General features: G+C 36.7%; 2 protein-coding genes across 3 annotated transcripts in view; both read right to left on the bottom strand.

Annotated features, from left to right (window-relative positions):
• Positions 1-840: 840 nt before the first annotated feature.
• Positions 841-9,628, bottom strand: adkb (adenosine kinase b). 2 transcript variants are annotated; one of them, XM_058793386.1, is made up of 11 exons: positions 9,557-9,628; positions 6,179-6,253; positions 5,935-5,988; positions 5,351-5,429; positions 5,074-5,246; positions 4,254-4,362; positions 3,962-4,132; positions 3,015-3,050; positions 2,756-2,870; positions 2,580-2,666; positions 841-1,488 (listed from the first exon to the last, which is right to left on the bottom strand). In XM_058793386.1, the coding sequence occupies exons 1-11, from the start codon at positions 9,601-9,603 to the stop codon at positions 1,364-1,366; spliced, it is 1,071 nt and encodes a 356-aa protein (XP_058649369.1). In that variant the 5' UTR covers positions 9,604-9,628; the 3' UTR covers positions 841-1,363. The 2 variants fall into 2 exon arrangements, with proteins under 2 accessions (XP_058649369.1, XP_058649368.1); XM_058793385.1 differs by lacking the exon at positions 9,557-9,628 and adding an exon at positions 8,064-8,218.
• A 1,156-nt stretch (positions 9,629-10,784) lies between these two features.
• The window catches only part of vclb (vinculin b), a 42,188-nt gene continuing 28,443 nt past the window's right edge, over positions 10,785-24,529 (bottom strand). Inside the window, exons 9-21 of the mRNA XM_058793349.1 lie at positions 24,095-24,248; positions 22,930-23,105; positions 18,993-19,183; positions 18,643-18,842; positions 17,670-17,798; positions 17,415-17,564; positions 17,222-17,330; positions 15,918-16,220; positions 14,481-14,605; positions 13,070-13,255; positions 12,786-12,989; positions 11,802-11,906; positions 10,785-11,723 (exon numbers count right to left, since the gene is read on the bottom strand). Coding sequence (XP_058649332.1) covers positions 11,577-11,723; positions 11,802-11,906; positions 12,786-12,989; positions 13,070-13,255; positions 14,481-14,605; positions 15,918-16,220; positions 17,222-17,330; positions 17,415-17,564; positions 17,670-17,798; positions 18,643-18,842; positions 18,993-19,183; positions 22,930-23,105; positions 24,095-24,248 — 2,179 coding nt within the window. The 3' untranslated portion in view covers positions 10,785-11,576. The remainder of the gene's footprint in view (positions 11,724-11,801; positions 11,907-12,785; positions 12,990-13,069; positions 13,256-14,480; positions 14,606-15,917; positions 16,221-17,221; positions 17,331-17,414; positions 17,565-17,669; positions 17,799-18,642; positions 18,843-18,992; positions 19,184-22,929; positions 23,106-24,094; positions 24,249-24,529) is intronic.

The following is a 24,529-nucleotide window of genomic DNA, read 5'->3' on the forward strand; positions in this document are numbered from 1 at the left end:
GAAGAAGTGAGTATAAGGGTTTTTTATGAATCTTTGCAAATCGCCTTTCCTAATAACATGCTAGTTAGCCAGCTTCGTGGCTAAAGTATACAATACTGCTCATCACCCCACGGAAGAGAGGGGCGGGGTCAGCAGAGCTCATTAGCATTTAAATCAACATGGACTAGAATGGTTTGCGGAAAACAGAGCTGATTTTGACAGGGTAAAAAGGGTGCTTTTTATACTAGCATTGAGAAATTTTAACCAAAGTATGTTATAGACTTTTCATTAAGACCCTAAAGAATCATATCAACTTGTGGAAAATGGGCATCCGATGACCCCTTTAAAGAGAGTGCTCCTAATCTCAGCTTGTTACCTGTATAAAAGACACCTGTCCACAGAAGCAATCAATCAATCAATCAATCAATCAGATTCCAAACTCTCCACCATGGCCAAGACCAAAGAATATTTAACTCATTTTTTGACTCAATAATTATTTGACTCATTAAAATGCAAATCAATTTATAACTTTTTTGAAATGCGTTTTTCTGGATTTTTTTTGTTGTTGTTATTCCGTCTCTCATTGTTCAAATAAACCTACCATTAAAATTATAGACTGATCATTGTCAGTGAGCAAACGTACAAAATCAGCAGGGGATCAAATAATTTTTTCCCCCACTGTATATAAAATTTATAATTTTGTTTAACTTAATGTACTAAAATAAACTAAAAAACAAAAACAAAACAACCTTTATAAATGAAAACAATAACAAACGCAAATGACAAAAACACAAAATTACTAAAACTTTAACTAAAATGAAAACAATGAAGACAATTTAAAACAGAGATGTACAACATTGGAACAATTAAAATCTATTTATTAAACTGGTCAGTTGAACGGTCCTGTTCCATAAGCAGAAAGAAACAGAAAGTGAATTTTTTTCCCCACATCAGATACAGCTTATGAGTATTTAAAGACTTTTGTGCGTTTAAGATACAATTTGGTATTTCGAAGTAACAATATATTCCTGAAAGACATCAACTTGCTAAACAAAATCCTATTATATAATCCGGTTACTTTAATTTACTACTATTATTTTTGAGAGATATAAATGCACTTACTTAAATTGATATCATAGATCTTTAATAGATTAAACATAAAAATGTTGTTCTTGCAATGTAGCATAAAAACAGATAAAAGACAAACCATACTTTAACACAAATTCATCGGAGTGTACATATGTGGTCGTTTTAATCCTGATAAATGCCCGTTTTAACAGGAAACGTGTGTAAACGAATGCAGAGGCACGCAGGTTGTGTTGCTGGAATTTCAGAACTAAAAAATGAGATGGAAAGATTCCGTATTGGGAAATATGTGAGGGAGTTAATGGAAATCGGGTTTCTCAGGGAAAGTGCAGCCGACTCGCCGGATGATGACATTAGCGGCGTAGTGACCTGCACGGATACACTCTTCCAACGGCTTCTCCTGAACCAACTCTGACAGGAATCCTGCAGGAAACAACAACAACAAACATATACAGTTAATGTGTAGTCTCTGATCTAAAGCTTAGTGAGCCGTCTTGTTATCTTCTGTACTCCCTACATAGGCAGCATCCTAATCCTAATTCTTCTGCTTTTGAGTCTATAGCAGCCCGTACAACCATATGGTAAAAAGTTGTGAAATTTGGCACACGGATAGAGGACAGTCTGAACATTAACCACAGCAAATTTGGAGTCTCTAACTCAAACCCTCAAGCGCCACCAACTGTCCAAAGTTGCACTCACATTTATGCTATTAACTTTTGAACTGTAATGGCTAGAAACAAATGACATAACTTTCCTTCTAGACGTTACAATTTTCGCGAAAATCAAACCAGATCATCTTCAGGCCGTGGCGACAAAAAAACACAAAATTCAAGTTTATTAGTCAAACTGTTCTTGAATAACGCATAAACGAATTTGACGAAGAGCTTGTTAAAGTGGACGTCAGGCTATCTCTCTGCAATGCGTCATAATAACCATGACCTGAGGCTCCCTGCACAGCTTCAGCGCCACCTAGTGGTCTGGAGATATGAAAAAAAAAAAAAGAGAGGCAATTTTTGCTTATAATATCTGAACGGTTTGGCCAAAAATCGCAAGACTTGTCTCTTTAGATTTGGAGAAGCTTACAGAGTTGAACGATACCCAATTTTCCCATGTTGGCCATTTTTAATTTTTGTTGTAAAATGCTATATTTTACGAATCACATTTGCGCATCGTATCGTAACTCTGTACATGTCAGCGACACCATGCCCTGAAGGTACTCAAAAAGTCTTCATCTACTTAAAGTACTGCTTATACATACTGTATATATTTTATATGTGCTGAAATAAAAATGTGGTTTAGAATTTACTTTGTGTTAAGAATATTCACTCAGAAACTGCAAATATTTACACAAAAATAGAAATACTGAAATAGTAATTTCTTGTAAAACGTACTCCAATAATCGATTTGCAACTTTGAAAAATCAGCATGATATTAAAGACTGCCCAGTTAAATATATTACTGAACGAACATTAATTCTAGAAAAATTGCCTAAAATGATCTGACGAATCAGTTACCTCCCACAAAAGCATCACCAGCACCATTAGTGTCGACAATGTCGTTCTGGTCGATGTCTAAAACAGGAAACATTTTCACTTTATCACCTGAAAGAAGACAAAGACAATTAAGGAAACACATCTTAAAGACAACTCAGATCATCTGAACCCATCCAGATGTTGTTTGATGGACGTACCAACAGTGGCCACAGTGTCTTCTCTGCCCTGAGTGAAGACCACAATCCTCTGCCTGTTCTTATTGACTTTGGGCAGAGACTGAACCCTCCTCGCGATCTCAGCGATGTCTTCTGTCTGCAGGAACATGAACATCGGAGCAAGAAGGTGATTATACAGTTCTGAGAGCGTATTATAGGAGCAGTTCACCCAAAAATTACAATTTCTTCTTTCGTGTTGAGTGTGCAAGAAAGAAATGACATTACAGTATATTTCACTCACCTCAAAGCCTTGCTCTTTTGCAAATGTAGCAGCTTCCTGTAAAACAAACATCAAGCAATCATCAGTGCCAAAGAGAAGATAAACGGAAAGGAAAAGCAATCCAACTCTTCTCCGATTGGCTGTAAATCCGGTTTGTTTCTGGCAAATAGTAAACCAGTTTCATCTTAACCCTATAAAGTCTACTGTATCATATTTTATATGCAAAACAGGCCTGTTTTTTTAACAAGTTAAAGGACTTTTAGTGTAATTGTTCAAACATCCACAATCTTGTGCTTCACGTGTCTTTTTGCCGTCTAATCTTGACTGATTTTTCTCAAGTAAACGTCAGAATAACTGTAGTCATATTTCCTAGACTGAAGCAGCTCAGCTTTACTTGATTCTCCATCAATCATTCTTTAGAAAAATCAGTGCGTCTCAAATCTTATCTTTTGAGGAGCGTTTGTTTCCAGAAGCTTTACTTTCACTGTTCCTCAGCGGAGGAATGATCTTCATCTCAGCGTTTATTTCTTCATCATTGGATTGCATTGCATTATATGTTTGGATCATTTCAATCTCATCTTACTTAGACATATTATTGGAGATATAGAGTGATGACTGATATTTATATCTTTTTATGTCAATATCTGCTGTACTGTTATAAAGAAGTCATCGATTTACATAAGCATCAGAATTTCATCATAGAAATATCAGCATCTGCACCAAATTGCACATTTTTGCTTAGTTTGAATATGTTTTTTCCTCCATATCCTCACTATATTAGACTATAAGAGCCAGATGGATCAAATGATACTTCGCAAAAAACACATGCAACTTTTTTCTGACTATTATTTCATATGTCAGGCTTTATAGGGTTAAAAGTATTCATACTCTACAGACATGCACAAATACTGATACTGCACTTAAAATCCAACGAGGAACATGAAGACGACAGCGATCTGAAGACTCACCGTCTCGTTTCCGAAGACGATGTCAACGTACGGCATGACCTTCATCAGCGGCTCTTTGAAGAACTGGCTGATGAAGGGAGCCGAGAGGTTCAGACTGAAGATCTTGTTGTTGTCAGACACATGTTTGGCCACTTTGAGGATGGACTCTGGAGACACGGTCAGGAAAAACCCCTGCAGGACAGACATTAACGCTTACTAATTAGTACTTTACTTGCTAGTTTTAACATCACTAGTTTCTTGCCCAAGTCACAGCTGCTGATAAATCTCTCGATGGCCAATGTGAAGCACTTACGGCGATGTAGTAAACTCTTGCTTTCTCTACCAGACTCCAGTTACTATCAACATCCAGATGCTTCTCTTTATTATAGCAGTTTGCTGCTGCCAGGTTTGCAACCAGAGACCTGCAAACACAGAATACCAGTCAAACACTGATCCCAATGACGCTCAGGCTCGTGTGAGGGCCTGTAAAATCACAAAGGAACATTATGTTTTATATCAGAACGGACAGGATTGTCATAAACAGAATAAATCAGAGTTTGAACGCTGTAGGGGAAACTGCATTAGTGCACAGATGGATCATATAGATGTTTAACACTTCAATAAAGATGAAACTGTATATCGGTAAGCTTAGTTGATAATGAAATATAATATAAAACAGTGTATTAGGTGTATTACAATGGTTTTATCTTAATATGAATTGCGATAAAAAAAAGGTTTGATTCATTTGCTCTGCCATTCAAAATTTTGAATAAGATTTGTTTATAATAAATTAATTTTATTAGACAAGGATGCATTAAAGTGGCAGTAAAGATATTTTTCCTGAAAAATAAAAATATTGTGCGGCACAACTGTTTGCAACATTGATAATAATCAGAAATGCTTCTTGAGCAGCAAATCAGAATATTAGAATGATATCTGAAGATCATGTGACACTGAAGACTGGAGTAATGATGCTGAAAATACAGCTTTGATCACAGAAATAAATTACATTTTACAGTATATTCACATAGAAAACCGTTATTTTAAATTCTAATAATATTTCAAAATTTTACAGTATTTTAGATCAAATAAACGCATCCTTGATGAGCAGAAGAGAGTGCTTTATTTCTGACCTGTTGTCTCCAGTAATGCAGGCTGCACACGTTCCTGTCGGTTCTTGACTCTGTTGATAATAATGAGCATCAACATGAGCTTCAGCTGCTTTCTGCTTCAGAATCTCGCCGAAGTGATCCGTGCCTATACAGCCGAAAAACGTGGCCACCCTATGCGGCTCCTGGATCATCCACTGGGAGACAGAAGATATCCAACATACACTATTATGCTGGTTTAAATTACTGATATAATTCCCTGATAGACATTGTAACAGAAAGTACAGAGTTAAAGATGTACCTGAGCGATTTTGACAGAGTTCTGTGTGGATCCACCAGCATGATACTCCACTTTACTCTTCTTCACAATCTCATCAAACCTGCAGCGAGAACAAAACACACACAAACATCAGAGTATATGATGATGATGATGATGAGATATCACGCTGAGATGAAGCTCAGGTTTGAGTCCAGTAGTTACTGTAGGTAGCATGAAATGCAATTAACTACAGTAAGAGCTGCTACCACCTGCAGGCCAGAGACGCTAAAAAAAAAACATTCACATTCAAAAAGATTTATACCAAATATTTATGATGCATTACAAGTAAAAAGTTGCATATTATTATAATTTCTGAAGGATCACGTGACACTGAAATTTCAGCTTTGATCACAGAAATAAATTACATTTTAACATATATTACATCAAAAATATTTATATTACATTGTAATAATATTTCACAATTTTTATTGCATTTTTTATTAAATAAATGCAGGCTTGGTGATTATTAATAATTATTCAAAATTTTTGAGCAGTAGTAGATTTGCTGGCTATATATAAAAATAAGCAACACTGCAGTGACAGTACTGCATGGTGACGGCACTCACAGAGCTTTATGTTTCTCCTCCGCCAGGATCTGATCATTGGGCTTCAAGCCATATCTGTGCACAAATACATCCAATCAGTTAGTCAGTAATGAATAACCACACTAACAGAGCTGGAGGATATGATCCACACAGAGGTTGTATGATCAATCAAGCTTGTCGTTTTAACTGCAATCATAGGAACACACAGCACACATGACCTTTAAACACTGCCCTGCGTCCGTCTGCAGTTACACACAACACTCACTTATCAAGAAAGTCCTTATCCACCACGGCAGAGATGTCCAGCAGCGGATTCCCCATCCCGAACAGAGCATTCTGACTGCAAACACAAGACACAGATCGCAATAAATCATTTTGCAACAACAATGCACTGATATTTTAAAAACCTTTAAGTAAAACATTGTCAATTACTATTGCATATTAAATGTGCTATATAAATAAGCATGCATTGCATATAAATTACAATTCTAGAATTGACTCACCCTCATTCTAAATCTATATATGCATTATTATTCATTTTATTTTATTTTTTATAAAACTGCCACCCAACTCAGTGCATGCACTTTTTTAAAATAATTTAATATTGCATTTTCTTTTGGCATTTTTGGAGTTTGACATCTCAGTCCTCATTTACTTTAATTATATGCATAAGAACAGCATGAACATCCTGCTAATCATCTCCTTTTAATCATCAGTGTTTGGAATGACACAAAAGATGAGCAGATTCCTGAGTGAACCATTCCTCTCATATCTATTCTGTGACAGTAACAGGTGGAGGTCACACGATCGGGTTTCCACGACCCTGCCTTTGAGACTTGAAGCCTTGGAATGAGAAGTGCGTTTATTAGCCAGGGAACCAAATAGACCAGAATTCCTGCTCTTTTCCAAACTGTGAAATTGACATTGTAGAGGGTTGTTGGTTCTGAACCCCTACAGAACACTTTTGGGTTCTCCAGCTTTTATTATTTACATTTACAGTATATTTATGCATTTGGCAGAAGCAACTTATATTGCATTCAAGATATATATTTTATTAGTTGGGAATCAAACCCATGACCTTGGTGTTGCTAGCACCATAAGGTACTGTTTGAGCTTCAGGAAGGCTTTCTGGTCAACTTCACTCTTCATGGCTCTGAATGAACTCACACGTCTAATATTAGCCTGACAAATGTCTATTTTACACACCAAACCAGTTGTGTATCATGTCAACTCTACATGCATTACAGGTTAACGCCAAAAACACCATTTACAGACATTCTGAATTTGAACTAACATTGTGAAAAATTCATGCACCTTGAATCTATTAATATATAGTGTGTGTTTAAACGGAATGTGTTTACAGCAGAGCACATGTTATAGTGCTGACTAAACTCTTTACACACACACACACTAAACTATGCACAGGACAGGACTGCAAATGATCTGAAACTAAATAAGTTCTTCATTAAAATCACACTGGGCTGTGGACACAGCTTGGAAAAGCATAAATTTATTCAGGAACTGAAAAAACAAAACTGCAACAAGCAATCAGTGAATGATCATGCATGCATTACTGTGACATGTGTGTACATGCATGACTAAATCAACCTGACAAAGACCAACACATGAGTCACCAAACACCAGAAGAACTGTGGAGGATCAGCAGAAGTTGTCTTTCCAGTTATATCATTTTCAAAATCTACCAACGGCTGTGTTAATAAATAGTGCACATTTTCTGCTTTCAAATATTAATATTTTTAAATATTGTGTAAAATAAGCATTCATTTACATAAAGCCATGCAAAAAATATATATATATTATATTATATATATAGGCTATATATATCTCATTTATTGACACCTGTATGTGGTCATATCTTTTGACTTTTTTTATTCAACATTACAGAAATAACATTACATAATTCCTGAAGAAACTGTTTAGCATTTGTTATACAGAATAAGAATAATAGGAAGATAAAAAAAAAAAAAACCTAATATATATATATTGTAAGCTGAATAAGAAAATTACTTAAGATGTCACAAATGAGAAAATAAAGCACGTTGCATCATATTGAAACACAATCCCCAAACCGGAAGCAAACAAGGACAGAGACTGGAATAAATATTCGCAGTGCATTAGTGAAGTCTTACCTGACAGTAGGCATGATCACACACACACTTTGACCGTCTACTGTAACACCGGTTCCGATGCACGCTGTGTGTGAGCGCGTGTGATCAGTTCTCACGCTCAATGCAAGTTCCTGCAACCCGGAAGTCCAAATGATTGGTTGTGTCACATGCATGGGCGGATGGATAGATCTATCATTCTGGTTGGCTGACAAGCCCACGTGTGTTTTTAAGGTCTGACAGAAATGTTACTATCGTAACGTTTGTAGCCAGTGTTGCCAGATTGGGCGGGTTTGTTTTGAATTTGATTGTGCGGGTAAATATCGGGGTGGACAAAATTTGGGCTGGTTTTTGGTCAGTTTGACGGTTTTCAAAACATATAAATTGTATAGGCTAATTAGTTAACAAACAAGCCCAAGTGTGCATATATAGCCTACTGCATGCATCCAATCAGTCATCACGACGTAACTAAACACACACGCACGCACACACACACACACACACACACACACACACACACACATCTGGTTTGCTATCCTTGTGGGGACTCTCCATAGGCGTAATGGTTTTTATACTGTACAAACTCTATGTGCTATTGCCCTACACCTAAACCTACCCCTTACAGGAAACTGTCTGCATTTTTAGATTAAACAAAAAAACACCATTTAGTATGTTTTTTAAGCCTATACTGTCATACCCATGTCATTATACAAATTTTGTCCCCGTAAACCACAAAAACCAGTACACACACACACACACACACACACACATATCTTAATGCCTAAATATAAGTTCGATGGTAAAGAGTGGAGCGTGTTTTAACTCACAAAACGTGAATTACACCTGTTGAGGGAGATGACATGAAGGATAATCACTGCAACTCCGAAATCAGAGCACGGCTCAATTATTTAATCAAAATCTATTTATATCTATACAATTCTGTCTTTTATTTCTTGATTGCCATTTTGCATATTTTAATCATATTTGGTAGTTCTCTTTGATGTATTTGCCCCGATTTGATCCATGGGAAATTTATCTAGCATTATATTTATATTATTTTGTAGTCATCATTTCGTTGGCTCTTATCAACCTTGATTTACATTCTATCACATTATTTTGAGAGTTAAAGCTTTGGGCGGGTTTTTGTGAGCTTTTGGGCTGGAAATCGTTCGCTGCATGCTTGCAACTGACAGGATTGAGCCACACAAGTCAATAATCAATAATCATGCAGTGTCTCGCATGCACACATGACGACATGTAAACATCATGCATGCACTGTGTTGCATATATATATATATATATATATATATATATATATATATATATATATATATATATATATATATATATATATATTACGTTGTGATATCAAATACATGACGCACGAGCTCGGGAATGGATGCGCTGGTACGTTTTGTTCAGGCGGCCGTGTTTAATGCTCTGTGTTTGATCATGAAATCAATCATACACATCTCCTCACATCAATCATGAGCATCAGATTGCGCCAGTGTTTTTACCTCAGTGTCTTCTTGTTCTGCGCAGCGCTGGAGTCACACACCGACATCTTCCTGTGATCAGACCGACAGACAGAACAGATCACGAGCTGATCTCAGATCAGACTCTCACTGCCGCCGCCCTACAGTGCCTTTATTTACCGTGCTTTATTTTCTGATGCGGTTAGCAGCTTTGCATTTCTTAATACCATTCTGATCATGCAATATACACCACAATGCTTTCTGTAAAGGTGATTTGCCTGCCTGTGTAATTATTCCTACCTTCTTTACATTTTTCCAACAAAATACCATAGTTGCTAAAACTTATCAACACCAACAACATTATTTAAAAGCATATACTGGTGTTTATAGTAATATGCTTTTAAATAATTCTTTAAAATAAGTCCAGGTGTACAGATGCGTTCTATTTTTGGGATAAAACACTGCAAAATATTTTGTGTCAATGTCAATATCTGTGTAAATCAGTAATTGTGCTATGCTGGAAGTGTGGCTGTGCTTATTTACATTATTGTTTTGACAGTAGGAAAAAATAGGCAGTTTAATTTGTGGGGGATTATGATATAAAAAAGTGGATTAAAGAAAAGTGTAGAATCTCTCAATGTGTTTTTCTAATAAGCATAAATAAAATAAACATTTTATTTAAATTTAATTAACATGCATATTTATTCTTCTTTATTCCATATCCAGCATCTTTAGACTTAAAAGTTTTACAAGAAAAAAAATAAAAATAAAATTACAGAACATAAGTAATAGTGAGGATGAGCTCAGATTTTATTTCCAATATGAAATCATAAAAAAAAAGATTTGAGTTTGTAAGAGTTCTATTTGAATAGTGTAAATATTTAACTAAATGAATAAACTAAATGAATAATTTTTTATAAAAAATAAAAAAAATAAAAAAATAGATTTCACCTAATTTCTCCTTAATCATTATTATTTATTTTTTAAAATAACTTTTTTTAACTTTAACTGGGTATGTTGTATTTCAAAAAATATTGTAATTGAACAAAAACAGTTAATTGTTAGAACAGAGGGTTAACTGTGGTAAAAAGTGCCATAGATGGACTTCAATGTCAGTGACAACAGAAATACGATGAACAACATTAATGTCGAATAAATAGCTTTATATTTAGAATGCCAGTGTCATTTGTATGACCTTTAAAGCAATATATAATAGATGTTCACTGACCATTTAAAGAAATGCCAACAAATATAGTCCGACACATTTGATGGAGTTGATAATTAGTTCTTTTATTATGACAAGGCACATCAGGTCTTACAGGCTGTCTTTAAAGATGAACACATTATTTACATTAAACTGCTGGTCTCCTCAGCGATAGAAAAAGGCAAATATAAGCAAAGAGCCAATTCTCACTCATAAATATACTTGAGTGTGCTTTCTGTAGTAGTGTATGGAGCACAGTGATGTCTTAGTGAAAATACAAGGACGGCAGAGAGTGAGTGTGTGTGTGAGAAAGTGTGTGTGTGTGTGTGTGTGTGTGAGAGATTACAAGGAAGCACCAGGTCACAGGTTCGATTCCCTCTTCATTTCAGTACTTGAGTTTGCAGCGTCGTCCCTGAATAAAATCCACACCGTTTATAAGCACGATGAACACTTTGCATCAAAAAGCACATAAGGATTTTATAATCCAAAATCTGTGCATGCGTTTTGTTTGTGAAGACAAAATATTAGCTTGTGACATTTAATAATACATTCAAAAAGGCTGATGGTATGACATGATAATAGAACAGCTTCAGTTTCTGTAAAAAAAAGGATATGACCTTTCTGAAAAAAAGCCTTTTCTCTCAAAAAATATTAAACTGGGATCCATCAAAACAAAATAAATCATTAGAAAAGCAATAGAGCAAATTTACTCTTTTACACTCATCGACATTCAAGAACAACGGTTTTGATATGGAATAGCTGAGTCCAGATGTGGACGACACGTCTGCGTTGACATTTAGGACCTGGACTGCAATGCTTCCCCCAGTGCATGCTGGGATATCAGCGCCAGCTCCTGCCTCACTGGTACCAGGGTGTCTTGCGGACCCAGCGCAGGGTGAACCCAGCGTCCGTGCGGATCTTGATGGAAGCGGCCTCGGCTTCTCTCACCGTCTCCTTCACCGACTGCATGAGGTTCTGAGCATTATGGACCAGCATCTCAGTGGCCTGCGAGAGAACCAGCGCACATTTAGACCGGTTTCACCTAAAAACAGGGTTTAGAAAGGAGCAGAGGCGAGATCTGACCTGCTCGGATTCCTCCTCGCTGATGTTGGTGCGTCCCAACATGGTGGCCTTGACCGTGGAGAGGATCTTCAGCTGTGTGCTGATGGTGGGAATCCTCTCACACACCTGCAGAAAGACACACAAACACATGAAAGCATCCTTCAAAATTGGTGTTTTCACACTCGAGTCATTTTTACATTGTCCCTAGTCCAAAAAGTTGGGTTTTGGACCACTTGAACTGTTATAGCAGTGATAAATCAGCACTCTCATTCATTTTCAAGCATGCATATAATTTTTTTTGTTCACCAAAAAGCACAAAATAAATACAAGAAATCCTTCACAGCCTATCACTGGTTGGACCTATTGAACAAATGCATCCGCTTCACTGAATGAATCCATGTTTCGAGACTGAACGAGGCGTCTGATTCTGAACGAACTGATGTGAATCTTGTTGAAAGGGGTGTAAAAATGCCACCAAAACAAACACTAAACAACTCGGTGAACAAATCTTTTTGGGGAATAGATTCCCAAGAGTCACTTTAAGGAATTCCCAAAAGCTTGATAGTTTAACGTTGGTAAATGACGAAATTAAGACCGCCATAAATATAATAACTAAATATATAAATATATATATATATATAAACTAAATTTTTGTGTCAAATTGTGCAGCCCTACAAACAAGCACAGCAAACTTAAAGGTTTTTATTTTAATTGAATTTCATACAGCAACTGCAATCTCAATTTTTATAAGAAAAATCAGTTTGAATTTCTTCTCCAAATAATGCAACAGCAAAATGAAACAATATCTTTCATCTAGTCTCAGTTTGGTTTGCTTTTGAGGTTTTTCGCTAGCTTTTTAAAAAAAATAAGTAAAATAAGTGGATCAAGCACTGCTGGCATCCCGTCTAACATAAATATAAAACATAAATATAATTAAATAAATCTCCAACCCCGAAACACATCAGCTGTTATGGATTCATCTTAACCACGCTTTGCTCTTCTTACCTGCAGTAAATTGGTTCGTATGCGTTTGTCTGTGCACTGTTTGGCGACCTCTTTGGCGAGGCGCGTGACCTCGTCTGAGGCTTTGGCGATGTCTTTGGCACACTGGATGAGCGCTCTCTTATTCCCGCTGCCGCCCCGGACCAGTCGAGACATCTCGGCCATCAGCAGAGCCATGCGCTTGGCGGCTCCGATGATGTCATTACCCTGCAAGAAACCACAGTTTAATATCCTGCTCGTCAGCGCAAACCAACCCAAACCCAACCGGCAGACTCGAGCAGACTCGCCTTGCTGGACCACTTGCGGGCCTCGTCGTGCAGCTGCCTGGCGGCCACCATCATGGGCTCGCTGACCATCTCTCCGGCCTGCTGCTCCGGGAACTCCTCGTCCTTCTCCTCCGGCGGCGGAGGTCTGGGTGGAGGCACCTCACCCTCCGGCAGGGGCGGTTTGGGAGGAGCGGCGGTGTCGCTGATCTGAAGGAGCAGTAGTATTGGTGTTTAAAGGGTGCATCAGATGCAAAACACACTTGTAGCCAATAAGCAGTAAGGGGGGTGTCTTGTAATGACAGAGAGAAGAGAGCGCTCAATTTGAGTGCACAGGACGGATATTAGCAGATCGACTACAGAGGAAAATATCAGAGGAACAAAACATTAAAAAGAAGGGTTACGATCAGCCAAGAGGTAGGTCCTGTGTAAATATCATACATATGTGTGGGGCGGAGATTTCAAAATAGGGGTGAGGTCCTGTTGTGGTATGGGTGTGTTTGTTTTGGTGCTTTCAAATATCAACATCGTTTGGCAAAAATCGCTTTGTGTACCTTTAAGTTACGTGTAATAAAATGGAATGTGTTAATACTTATTTTACCCGCTGTAAATGTGTGTTGGCAGTGTGTGTACACAACCACCCTATAATGATAAAAATCCACTCAGTGCTTTTTTTAAATCCCCATAAATAATAAGCTCTTTCTCAGATCAAGCCGTTTTCAGATTATTGGCTGTGTGATGTCCCAGGCCCAGGCCCCTCCCACGATTGTTGATTGACACTGGTGTTTTTTCACAGACCCGCCCTGAGTGAGATGTGAACAGTGCGCCATTGTTTCGATGCTGGAGCAGGTTTAGACAACAATGGCTCCTAAGCGATTGAAGTGTTTTGTTGTTAGATGTAATGATGAATATAGCGGTCAGCATTTATTCCTGACATCTGAGCCACTGAAGACACAGAGGATTACGTTTACAAATTGTGGATTACACGCCCCGATCTACCTAAATGCGTCTATGTTCACGTAAATCATTTGTGATCCAGCTTCACCTCCAGAAGAAGTGAGTATAAGGTTTTTTTATTTGCAAATTGCCTTTTCTAATAATGTGCTAGTTAGCAAGTTCCGCGGCTAAATGCAGCTAAAGTTAGCAGAGAACGGCTCAGTCCGGGGAAGAGAGAGTGGAGTGAGCAGAGCTCATTAGCATTTAAAGGGACATGCACCGAAACGGCTCGCTGTGAACAGAGCTGCTTTTTAACATGGTAAAAAGGGTGTTGTTTTACACTACCATTGAGAAATTTTAACCAAAGCATGTTATAGACTTTTCATAAAGACCCTAAAGAATCATATCAACTTGTGGAAAATGGGGATCCGATGTCCCCTTTAAAACCGCGCTGGTGCAGTAAATACGTGCAGCTGCAGGTGTCTGCGGTGAATCTGACCTGCAGGTTCTCCAGGTCTGGAGGTGGAGGAGGGAAGTCTGGCTCCTGTGGCTGGAACGCCTCCCGCACTTTAGCCACGGCACCCAGGATCTTATAACCCGAGTCCAGGAAGCCCCTCTGAAGGCCTGTCCAGGAAGACAATGTTCATAGGTTCAACTAAGGCTGTAACTGACTTAAATATATCTGATGTGTTTCAAAGTGAAGCACAGCACTATGTTGATTTAGATTATGAGCAGCTCATGATCAGGTGTTTTAGCATCTCAGTTTGCAGTAAATGCTGCTCCACATGAACTGTTACAGTTGGGTCGCTTTCACATGCATTTGAGAACACGACCTGCACCAAACATCTTTCCAAACATGTAATGCGACTTGTTGGTTTAACGATTAAATATTAAGAAATTAAGAAAATCATAAACATTAGTGTTCTAATTTTACAGTTATACTGCAAAAAAGATCATATTTTTTCCTTAATACTATTCTTTTCTTTTACAGAGAAATATTTAAAAAAAAAAAACATTTTCTTTTTATTTTGTTTAATATTTTTTTATTTAGTAGTAATAATATTTTTATAGTGGAAAAAAATAAATAATTTTATTATTTTTTATGAACCACATTTTTGCCAAATTGTGAAGCCCTACAAACATGCACAGCAGTGAAATATTACAAGAGCAATATTTCGTATTTTTCATCTGATTTATAATAATAAGAAGGGATAATTTTATAGACATATTTATTTATAAAATCAAAAATAAATTGGCCAAACTGAGAAGCTCTAAAACATGCATTAAACATTTTGTTTAGTAATTATAATAATAATAATAATTTTATAATCATGTTAATATATAAATCACAAAATTGTTGGCCAAATTATAAAATCATGTAATAAATTTTTCTTTAGAAATACTATTATTACTACTACTACTACTACTACTACTACTACTACTAATAATAATAATAATTATTATTATTATTATTATTATTACTACTATTGATAACTGTATTGTCGTTTATAATAAATCACAACATTTTTGGTTAAATCATGTCATATAAACAAGCACAGCAGTGAAATATTACAATAGTAATAGTTATTATTTTGTTTATTATTTTTTATTTGGTAGTAGCAGTAATAATAACAATTAATAATAATTTAATAAAATAAATAAATAAATAAATTGTAAAGCCAAATAAAAATTGCATTTTAAATTGAACATTTTTAATCAGGAAAAAAAAAAAAAAAATCAAAATTAGATATTTTCCCCATAATGTGCAGCTCTACTGTCAACCAACCATGCTTCACCCAGATCTTCAGAAGTGCACTAGATTACAAAAAAAAAAAAAAAAGAGAGAGTGATGCTTGCCTATGTGCTCATGATGCTGGGTACTGTGGATGGTTGCTAAGGTGTCGCTATGCAGCTAACGTCTTTCTGTGTGTCTCACCTTGGTCCTGTATGTTGGCGGCCACGGCTTTGGCGTCCATGACCATTGGTGAGATGGTTCTGCTGAGCTCGTCAGACGCCGCTTTCACCGTCTCTCTGAACTTGGGGTCCTCGGAGTTCTCCACCTCTCGCTTCGCCACCAGCAGGATCCGATTGGCTCGCCGGGCGATGCTGGTTGCCCCGGCGACCAGCATCTGAGGCTGGTGATTGGCCATAGCTACCTGACACTTGTCCAGGTCTTTCTTAATGGCTTCTTCTGATGCATCCAGCAGAGACCTGGTGTCGATCGCTTCATCCACCAGACCTGAGAGAGACAGAGAGAGAGTCAGGATTTGTTCATATGCTGTCGCTTCCATTACTGTAGATGATTTCTGAAAACTGAAAACAACAGTAAACATTGTCCCTATTCAGACAGAACTACTCAGACAAACATTGTGATTTCAACCTATTTTTACTGTATTTTTTCCACATTATAGTTTTATAATTTGTTTTGATCTTTGTCAAATACTATAACTATTTTTTTCATCGCTTTTTGATAGTTTTCTGGGTAAAATAACCATTTGTGGATCAAGTACTGCTGGTACCCAGTCTGATAATTACTGACAATAAAATAAACTAAAATATAAAAAAAAAAAAAAAAAGTAAAACAAAACAAAAAATAAAGCAATATAAAAATTAAATAAACACATTAGATCCTGTCTGACATAAATTATATTTACTGAAAATAACAAAATTAAATTACATTAAAAAAAAATGTAAAAGTAAAAAATAAAACAAAAATCTGAATTAAAATTAAATAAGTAAAAATACATTACATAGATCAATAGATAGCATCCTGTCTGACATAAAAAGATAGTTACTTAAAATAAAATGAAATAAAAATATTAAGTAAACTTAAAAATATGTAAAATAAAATAACAGTATAAAATAAATATCAAATAAATTAAATACATAAAAATATAAAGAGATAGATAGATAGAATACCATTTGACATAAAATTTAATAAATCTTTATTTTAATAAAAATAATGAGATTTTAATTAAATAGATTAAAAATAAAATAAAACAATATAAAATAAAATAATATTAAATGAAAATTAAATATTAATTAAAATTAATAAGTAAATATAAATGCTCAACATTCACATACATAGATCGATAGATAGCATCCTGTCTAAATATCAAAAATGTAAAATAAAATAAAAATAGAAAACTACATAAAATAAAAAAATAAAACAATATCAAATGAAAAATAAGATACAAACATCAGACAGATAGAGCTGATGTCAAAGTTCAAATTTGTCACCCGTCATTTTCTCGACATTGTCGATCCACTGATTCTTCATGGTCTCAAAGTGCTCATAAGCCGCCTGGTTTCCAGGATTCTTCAGGAGGATCCGAGCTGCAGAGACGACCTGAAGATAAAAACAATTAAAAATCAGACTTATGTACAGTCAGTTTTGACTCCGCTTCAGTGGTGTGTGACTGGTGTTTGTTACCTGAGGCGTCAGATCTCTGGCTGATTTGACGGCCGCCTGGATTCCCTCCACCGTGCTCTTGTTGGCGGTGCCGACTGCGGCCGCTTTCTCCGCCGTGGCTCCCAGACGACCCGCATGATTCTCAAAGTTTGCGGCCCGCTCCTCAAACACCTGATCACACACACATGATCAATCACACAGAGGAACACGATCTCACTCCAGCATCAGTGTGAGTGTGTGTGTGTGTGTGTGAGAGTGTGTGTGATTGTACCGCACCTCCTCTCTGTTGGACGCGTCTGGAGGAGCCGTCGCTGCCACCGCCAGCAGTTTGACAGGCGTAGTCGTGTCACTGAAGATATCAGACACCTCCTGGGTCATGGTTTCCTGCATCTTACCCTTCAGCTCCTGCCACAAACACAGAAACACAGGTCTGCTTTGAAGGAAGTCTCTTCTGCTCACCAAGGATGCATTTATTTGATCAAAAATACAGTAAAAATTTGAAATATTATTACAATGTAAAATAGCTGTTTTCTATGTGAATATGTTGTGCTGCCCAATATATAAAACTGTGATACATTTTATTTTTCAGGATTCTCATATGAATAGAAAGTTCAAAAGAACAGCATTTATTTGAAATAGAAATCTTTTGTAACATTATAAATGTCTTTACTGTTACTTTTATCAATTTAATGCATCCTTGATGAATAAAAGTATTAATTTCTTGCTGACCTCAAACATTTTAAAGGTAATTTTAAAGGTAATGTACTGTGTATGTATATATATATATATATCTCTTACATGATTCACCTCACCAGCAGTTGGAGCTCTTTACTGTATCATTGTGCATGTGTGCATATAACCCCGTGTTTGTGTGCACTTATTTGTTTCATGCATGCATTTACCACATTTATTTGTTTAAATAAATAGTGGTAGTTGTGTATTTGCATGTACATTAAAGGGACTATTTTCTACACTTATTTTTTATCTGAAGTGCATTTTAAAGTTAATCGAGGTTTCTTAACCATAATTTAGTTTTTCATGACAATTTTCTACTTTTTTTTTTATTAACGGAAAAATAACCAAAATAATAATAATATAGTAATGATTTTTGGCATAAAAGAAAAATGGATAATTTTGACCCATACAATGTATTGTTGGCTATTGCTACAAATATACCCCAGCGAATTAAGACTGGTTTTGTGCTCCAGGGTCAGATACGTCACATGACCTCTATCACCTAACGCCGTACCTTGAGCGTGTCCTGCAGCTGCTGAGCGATGGCGCGGGCCTGAGGACCGTCTCCCTCGCCGCGGGCTGCCAGCTCGGCTAACTGCCCCATCAGGTGCTCCACCTCCTCACACTTACCCAGCAGATCCTGCCTCTGCGACGCCGGCAGAGCATTGGCCAGACGCCGGCCCTCGGCCAGCAGCCCACGGATCGCAGTCTGACCTGCACACACACACACACACAGAGAGAGAGAGAGGCTCATGTGAAGAGGTCAGTGAGGAGAGAGAGAGAGAGAGAGAGAGGCTCATGTGAAGAGGTCAGTGAGGAGAGAGAGAGAGAGAGAGAGAGAGAGAGTGAGAGAGAGAGTCGCACCGACACCGCTGTCGTCCAGCGTGGGGTTGTCGATCCACCGCTGCGCCTGCTCCATCTTGCCCTCCAGGTGAACGGCCGCTTTGGCCGGACGAGTGTTGGCCACCGCTTTGCTGGTTTTGGACTGGAGGTTCTGCAGAGCCGTGGCGATCTGCTTCGCTAGCGCTCGAGCCTCAGGAGTGTCGCCCTTACCTCTGAACACACACCAGAGAGAGATCATTTAGAGCAGTGCTCTCAAACTCAATTCCTGGAGGACCACAGCTCTGCAGAGTTTAGCTCCAAATCACACCTGCTTGGAAGTTTCTAGTGATCCTGAAGACCTTGATTAGCTGGTGTTTGATTAGAGTTGGAGCTAAACTGTGCAGAGCTGTGGCCCTCCAGGAATTGAGTTTGAGACCAATGCTTTAGATCATTTAGAATTGAAACTACATTATTCTGGATCACATGATCCACTAAAGACACGTCCAAGCAGGACTAGGCAAAATCTTTTTTATAAAAAAAGCCACCCTAGATTTGTATGTCTATACACACGCATGCACACATTATTATTTAAATATTTAATTTAAATTGGTAAATCCATGACAGCAATAATATTATTGTACTATAAAATAAAAATACATATTTCTCATTATTATTTAAATAGTTTATAATTACAAATACATATACTATACAAATTTAAAAATAAATATTACTAGTAATAATATTTTGTAGCGTCAAATAGAAAAATGAGCATTTAATAATACTAATAATACATTTATAAGTAATTTATATTTGATTATATTATATTTTATTTAATTAAATTATGAAATTTAAATCATGACTAAATACATTGTGATAGCAAAGATACTATTGTACTATAAAATAAAAAAATAAGCATTATTTAAATGTTTATTATTCAAAAAAATACTATACAAATTAAAGAAATATTACTATAGTAATAATATTCTGGATCACATGATCCACTAAAGACAATTCCAAGCAGGACTAGGCAAAATCTTTTTTGTCACACACACACACACACACACACACACACACACACACATCTGGTTTGCTATCCTTGTGGGGACATCCCATAGGCGTAATGGTTTTCATATTGTACTTACTGTATGTGCTATTGTCCTACACCAACCCTACACCTAAACCTACCCCTTACAGGAAACTTTGTGCATTTTTAGATTTTCAAAAAAACACCATTTAGTATGTTTTTTAAGCTTTTTGTTTTACGGGGACATAGGCAGTGTCCTCATAAACCACCTTCAAATTGTAATACCTCTGTCATACCCATGTTATTATACAAATTTTGTCCCCGTAAACCACAAAAACCAGTACACACACACACACACACACACACACACACACAATTATTTAAATATTTAATTTAAATTGGGAAATGTGTGACAGCAATAATATTATTGTACTATAAAATAAAAATACATATTTCTCATTATTATTTAAATAGTTTATAATTTAAAATAAAAATCCTATACAAATTTTAAAATAAATATTACTATGGTTATAATATTTTTTACTGTCAAATAAAAAAATGTATTATTATTTAATAAGAATAATAAATGTATAAGTATTATTAAATATTTTAATTAATTAAATTATGAAATTTAAATCATGACAAAATACATGATAGCAATGATACTATTGTACTGTAAAATAAAAAAATGTTATTATTTAAATAGTTTATTATTAAAAAATTACTATAGTAATATTATTGCACTGTCAAATAAACAATAAGTATTTATTATTAATAATAATTATAATAAATATTTTTAATAACATTTTATTTATTATTTTATTTTATTAAAGGGGTGGTTTACTGTTTTTTTTGTTTATGGGGTGCAGTCTAACATGTGTTCATGCTTTGTTTTTTTAAAAAACGCATTATTTTTCATATAATTTACCTTTATTCCACACCGCCCTGTCACTTCTCTGACAAACCTCTCGATTACTTCCTGTTTTTATGAAGCCCCTCCCTCAGAAATACGTGATGGGCTCTGATTGGTTAGCTGTCTCAGTGTGTTGTGATTCGCTAAACCGCCGAGCGTGCGTCTAAATGTCCCGCCCCTCAGCTCAGTGACATGTGCTCCGGTTGTATTGTAAACAATGGCGTCATCTATATTTCTTATCAATTTGAGCCCTATTGAGACCCAGAGAAAATTAGTGAAGAGGATCGCGCAGAACCTGCACGGCTCTTAATGGTATGTTTGTTTGTTGTCTCATACTTTTAGATACGCTATTATTATGCTACTGCTTATGTTAGCTTTTAATACACGGTTTTATTCTGATTAAAGCTGTAATACAGTGCGGCAACTGCACACGCGTCCATGTATAACGCTTCTCGTTGCTATGTGAAAATGTATAATTGGAACAGTTTGTTGGAGCTGATCTGACGATCTGAATGAGAGAGAGAGAGAGAGAGAGAGAGAGAAGCAGAGCAGGGCGACTCGAGGAACATTATTAAGAACTGCTGTTTTAGAACATGATTTTGAAACTTGTGAATCCATTAGAATCGATAGAAGACAGAATCGCGATTCATTTATGAATAGATTTTTACGTGCACCCCTAGTTTTCTCTTCCTCTTCTCTAAAGCAGCACAACATGGCCTCGCCTCCTTCCTTACATGTTCCCGAGGACAAGGTTTATCTGGGTTCGTGACGTAAAGGACCCAGGAAGTAACTCATTGTAGTCCCTACGAGCCATTTTGTAGGCATTAAACTGCCAGAATTTTAAAAGACGATATCTCTGTTTGCATTGAACTTTCAGTGCCGCAACTTTCAGATATTGTTTATGCTCAAACAGCAACATTACACACTAACTAACGTTGAAAAAGTGAAATTGCAATAAACCACCCCTTTAAATTATAAAAATTAAATAAAAATACATCATTATAATAATAATAATACTATTACAATGTAAAATAGAATAGTATTTAATCTCAATATTAAGATTTAAATAATTAATATATTTTATAACAATTATAGAATTTAAATAAAGAAATATTCCTAATAATATTATTCTACTGTAAAAAAAAATTAATACTAGTTTTTATATTTTATTTATTTATTTTTTTTTTTTCCAGAACAACTTTAAAATTACAAACCTAAAATTTAGTCTTAATTTCTCAAACATTACACCACACAGCTTTTATTTGGGCAGAAAACCTAATGGAGACCTTTTTTCTTCTCTTTTATAGACTATAGATTTATATCATGAGATTCATTACGAAACAGCAGATTTCGACATAATGTGACAAGTTTGCATTACAGCTGATTTTAATCAGCCTGAAAAAAAAAAACTAAACCCAAGCTGAAACAGGCCAGATCTCTGGATTAGTTTGCCAGGATTACTGCCATCAAATCTTTAAAAGATGCTTTTTTGAGTCACTTATCAACGAGTAAACTACATGAAGTCCACTAGCTCTCTTATGTCTGTGAAATGAGTGCAGAAAGAAGCACACACACCATCTGACTCAAATATTCCCACACAATCTGCAAAACCGTTGCTTAACTACCGTTAAACAACCAAACAATGGAAAGCGAGATTCCTCGTGTGGGCAGGAACGGAAAGCCACGCTAATATTCAAAAATTAAGGAGGAGTTTATCGCTAAACGAGGAGCTCCTTCAACAATCTGGAACTGGTTTGGTCAGGGCTGTACAGTGCACAGAAATCATTCTACAGTAGCATGTGTATGAGTCTGTTTACAAACCTGTTGTCCAACAAAAATAGCATTTATTGACATGCTTTTTCTCTAAATTAACTTAATAACAGTCGAGTGTTTGAAATACTTCTTTTTGCGACCAGACGTGGTTTCATATAAAGAAACAGGATTCCCTGAATTATCGTCATTGATATCGTTATCACTGAAATATCGTGATATATTTTCAAGCCCATATCGCCCATGCCTAGCGGAGATGTTGAGATACGTACGCTCTCTTGAGCTCGGAGAGTTTGGCGGTGAGGCCGGCGATCTCGCCCATGTTGCGCAGGATATCTTCTCGCTCCTTGGGATCTTCGCAGAGGTCCGCGATCTTCCTGGCTTCGCCCAGAAGAGCCCTGATGTTCTCCTCTCCCTCCGGACCGCCGTGAGGATCCGCCAGCCAGTTCTGCCGTTCATAAAACACGAGCGTGCTCAAAACACTGCTCAGATAACCTTGAGATAACCAGAGGCCCCTGGGCTACAGCATTACAACAGGCCCCTCGACCTTTTTTTTCCCTTTTTTTTTTTTAAGCTTCCAGACAATCATTTGTCAAATTTCAATTTTTTTTTTTCTTGTCAATATGCAAGTTAACATTCACAACACTGTTCTGTGTAAAATGTGAATATAAGCGAATATGCAAATTCACTATTTGCCACAAGGAGGCGCTTAGGAACAGCAGAATTACAGCCGTTCCATAAAGCAAACACTATGTTATTACAGGCTTTATACGGAGATAATATGAAAAAAAATGCCATCAAAACTTTCCTGGCTGAAATATGAGTTTACAGGTATCATTTAAACACCATAAATCACACAAAATATTCATTATTCATCATCAGTAGATTTAAACAACACGACATGTTGGCATAAACGTGGGCTGTTTGGTGATTGCTAACTGCGTTTTTATTTTGAAACATGCCGTGCACACGTTTAATGAATTAAATCACAGCTGTATCAAGATTACATTGAAGCCATCGGACGATTCCTATGTTGCCATCCCTGGATTTAAAATTGAGACTTTGAAGCAGCACCTTTGAAGGAACACAGTGACTTCAGCTCACACACAGATTACATCCAGGCAAATTACTGAAGTTGCTTTCACACAGCAGTGTTGTGTTTCTTGTTAATCTGCACGTTAACAAAGACACTCTTGTGCTGGGCTTCTTTACCAGCGCATGCATTGTGCGTTCTGCTTACAGTATATCGGTGGAGCACGTGGAACATGCCAACTGCACAAACTGTGAGGAGGGAACATAAACTGAACCATTCACTCCCATATAAATAATTAATCGAAAAATATAATTTCCCTGCAGCCAGTGTAGGCCCCTGGGCTTCAGCCCCTTGAATGCGTCCCTGTGTGATTGGTCCAGACCGAACACAAGCAGCAGGCTCACCTGAGCGCCGTCGATCCTCTTGGCGATGGCTTGTTTGGAGCCGGTCATGGCCTCTAGTTTACGAGCCGCATTTTCCACTTTCCCCGTCAGAACGTCCAGACCCTGAGACACCTGCTGCGCTTTCTGCATCGCCACCGGACTCGCTCCCTGACCCCTGCGCAGGACACACACGTCAAACACAGAGAAAACACTTCACGTGTCACAAATATGATCATGCTTTCATACATACAAACATCAAGAAAACAGACAACGGTGTATGAACTACTGGTGGTGTGTCACTGATGGAATTCCTTCTACACCACTAGAGAACAAATGTAATTGAATCGCTTTAAACCATGCAGCATGCGAATTAAATTGTATAAAATATTAAATGTAAATATTTTTGTCAAAATAATATACAAATATTTAAACATACGTACTTTTAATATTATTTTA

The sequence above is a fragment of the Onychostoma macrolepis genome, chromosome 12, assembly GCF_012432095.1.
Source record: "Onychostoma macrolepis isolate SWU-2019 chromosome 12, ASM1243209v1, whole genome shotgun sequence".
NCBI classification, from domain to species: domain Eukaryota; kingdom Metazoa; phylum Chordata; class Actinopteri; order Cypriniformes; family Cyprinidae; genus Onychostoma; species Onychostoma macrolepis.

Coding starts and splice junctions, on each gene's coding strand:
- adkb (XM_058793385.1), bottom strand. CDS start 8,215: ATGCATGTGACACAACCAATCATTTGGACTTCCGGGTTGCAGGAACTT. Junction 5,430..5,934: donor GAGGAGAAACATAAAGCTCT/GTGAGTGCCGTC, acceptor TTCTCGCTGCAG/GTTTGATGAGATTGTGAAGA. Junction 3,051..3,961: donor TCGTCTTCGGAAACGAGACG/GTGAGTCTTCAG, acceptor TTTGTTTTACAG/GAAGCTGCTACATTTGCAAA.